General features: G+C 37.7%; 1 protein-coding gene across 1 annotated transcript; it reads right to left on the minus strand.

Moving 5' to 3' along the window:
• Window positions 1–233: 233 nt before the first annotated feature.
• Window positions 234–2,080, minus strand: LOC122597306 (coniferyl alcohol acyltransferase-like). The gene is made up of 3 exons (XM_043769916.1): window positions 1,664–2,080; window positions 849–1,406; window positions 234–632 (listed from the first exon to the last, which is right to left on the minus strand). Exons 1-3 carry the CDS (start codon window positions 2,078–2,080, stop codon window positions 234–236), a joined length of 1,374 nt encoding a protein of 457 aa, XP_043625851.1.
• Between the last annotated feature and the right edge of the window lie 387 nt (window positions 2,081–2,467).

Consider the following 2,467-nt stretch of genomic DNA (forward strand, 5'->3'; position numbering starts at 1 on the left):
AAATTGATACTTTCGTAAAAGATATACAGTGTAATACACTTAACGCTTCTAACAAATTCGTAGTGTGTTCATATAATTAAGTTGATTGGTGGAAAACCACCCAAACAAAGCACAACATATATAAAATATTAAGACAACATTATTGTTGTTTTTCACAACTTATTGCAAACAATGAACCATATATGTAATAGCACTCGAACCTATATGAGTTCAAAGAAGTAGATAGTCAGATGTTAAACGTTGAGGTAGTCAGCACTCAAGGGCTTAAACACATGACTAGCTTTCGTCTCAATATAGTTCAAGTGCTTTTTTGGCATATGCATAAAGACAACCCAATCCTCGCTGTTTATGGGACTGCCCATTGTCATCACAAAACAATCTTTCCTATCTGACGGGAAGTGGCATGATCCGAGCGTAACCTTACCCCAGCCAAAATCGATGGTCTCAAAGCTTTGTCTTGCTGACACTGAGAACGACATCCCTTCGCTGACAAACGCCTTTGATATTAGTGGTCTTGGCCGTTGTTCTTCCACCCAATCTATTATATCCAAAAAATGCTCTTTCGTAGTAGCAGTCTGCAAGAACTCATAAACCTCTGTAGCTACATTGCTCAATGACATCCCCTTTAACTCCTAATGTATCAAATAGAGTTTTTTAGTTGTACATCAATAATCATCATTATACTAGCTAGCTAGTCCCTTTGATTTAAGTCTTGTGGTTTTGGGATTTGAAAACAAAGAATAAACGTTATGTTTGTTAAGGAATTTATCTCAATAAAATTATATATGTATCTATATATGCATATAAATATCTGTGTGCGTGTACATATATGTATATATATTAATTACCTGTGGTTTTTTCGACCCAAATGGCATTGATAAAACATTACCAAAGTGTGAGGCTATTAGTTTTTCTTTCTCATCATCACCTCCGTCGCTCAACCTTCTTCTACCATCAACAGGAACAACCATATTGCACGATTCATTATGTTTCCCGGATTCTTCCATGCTCAATGCAACTTGCTTCCACAAGAAAGAAGCAAATGCAACTACCTTTGACTTCCTACTCCCATTTTCGTTTGCTGACATCTGCATCTTTGTAAGCTGTTCGCCTTTAATGTAGTACATGCGATTTGCAATTACAAATTCATTGTCGACATCTCTTATGACCCCAGTTGGGCTGGATAGTGGTTGAAATAGAGCAAATATATCATCAATTGACGGCGAATAAATGGATGGGGATCTTGGTTTCAAGTACGACCTCTCAAACGAAGGATGTATAGCCGTGGTTTTGAATCGAGTTATGTCTGCCCATGCTGACATGAACATGTTTGCAGAGTACCCATCAACTATGCGATGATCATTTGCAAAACCTATAACTATTCCACCGCAGCTTAGTTGTGTAACCTGCATTTAGAATACTGTAAGAAATCCTATTATTATTCAGCCATAATAACCCAATGACGGATCACAACATGTCTGGTAATTAAGTCACCATTCTCACACATGGATCACAAGATATAGTTTATCCACTTGCCTTTGACAAGTTTCGAACCTGTGATTTACAGCTTTCATTTATGGGCCCATATAATCACATGGTAGCAGTACCATTGAGGTTTCACCCCATTGGTATATATTAATACAAAGAATGAGTACGTACGTACCTGGATGGACATGATCCCACGTTTGTTCTTGGGCATTAGTTTACCCTCAACACATTCATCCGGATTGTAAAAGTTGAGTTCCTTGAGCTCCACGTCAGCTACAGCGACAACAAAGTCGACACCTTGATTGTTGCAGTGAAATTGATTCTCTCCTGCCTCTCCATTCCATTCTATCTTGCCAGCGAGGGGCGGGAAGAGTGTAAGAACTTGAGATAGCGAAGCTTTGAGGGCGTCTATTATTTCGGTGAAAGTACCATTGGAGGGTTCCTTGTAGTAGAAGATAGAGCCGGTATCAACAGGTGGCACCAGCCGATCAAAGTTTGTAAATGCTACCCAGTGGTCATTCCATGGTTCTTCTGCATGCACCACCGCGTTTTCGATTACGTTCACTGAAAAAGTGTCACCCCTGTTCGCCATTTTTGTCAAGAGAAATTGAGATATGCAGCGGATGATCAGTGGTTATATATAGGAGTGGATTAGTAGGAGTACGTACGTTGTCACAAATCTCAAGTTGAAATGTTACAATCTTTTTAGTTTTACAGTCGTTTTAGCTAATTAATTGTTTTTACCATCCCGGTTTTCATTACTTGTCTCGGAAATGACTTCACACTTAATCACATATTACGTGTTTTCCTCTTTATGTACATTTAGATAAATTAAAATCATATCTCTGTATTTGTTTTAGCATAAAAAGAAAAAGGGAAAAGATTTTGTGTTGCAAAATTCCCTAAAGTAATACTACAGTAGTATATATGATTTTCAATTCTATCCTTCTAAATACTGTAATATACAAACTATACTATA

The sequence above is a fragment of the Erigeron canadensis genome, chromosome 4 (genome assembly GCF_010389155.1).
Source record: "Erigeron canadensis isolate Cc75 chromosome 4, C_canadensis_v1, whole genome shotgun sequence".
Lineage (NCBI taxonomy): Eukaryota > Viridiplantae > Streptophyta > Magnoliopsida > Asterales > Asteraceae > Erigeron > Erigeron canadensis.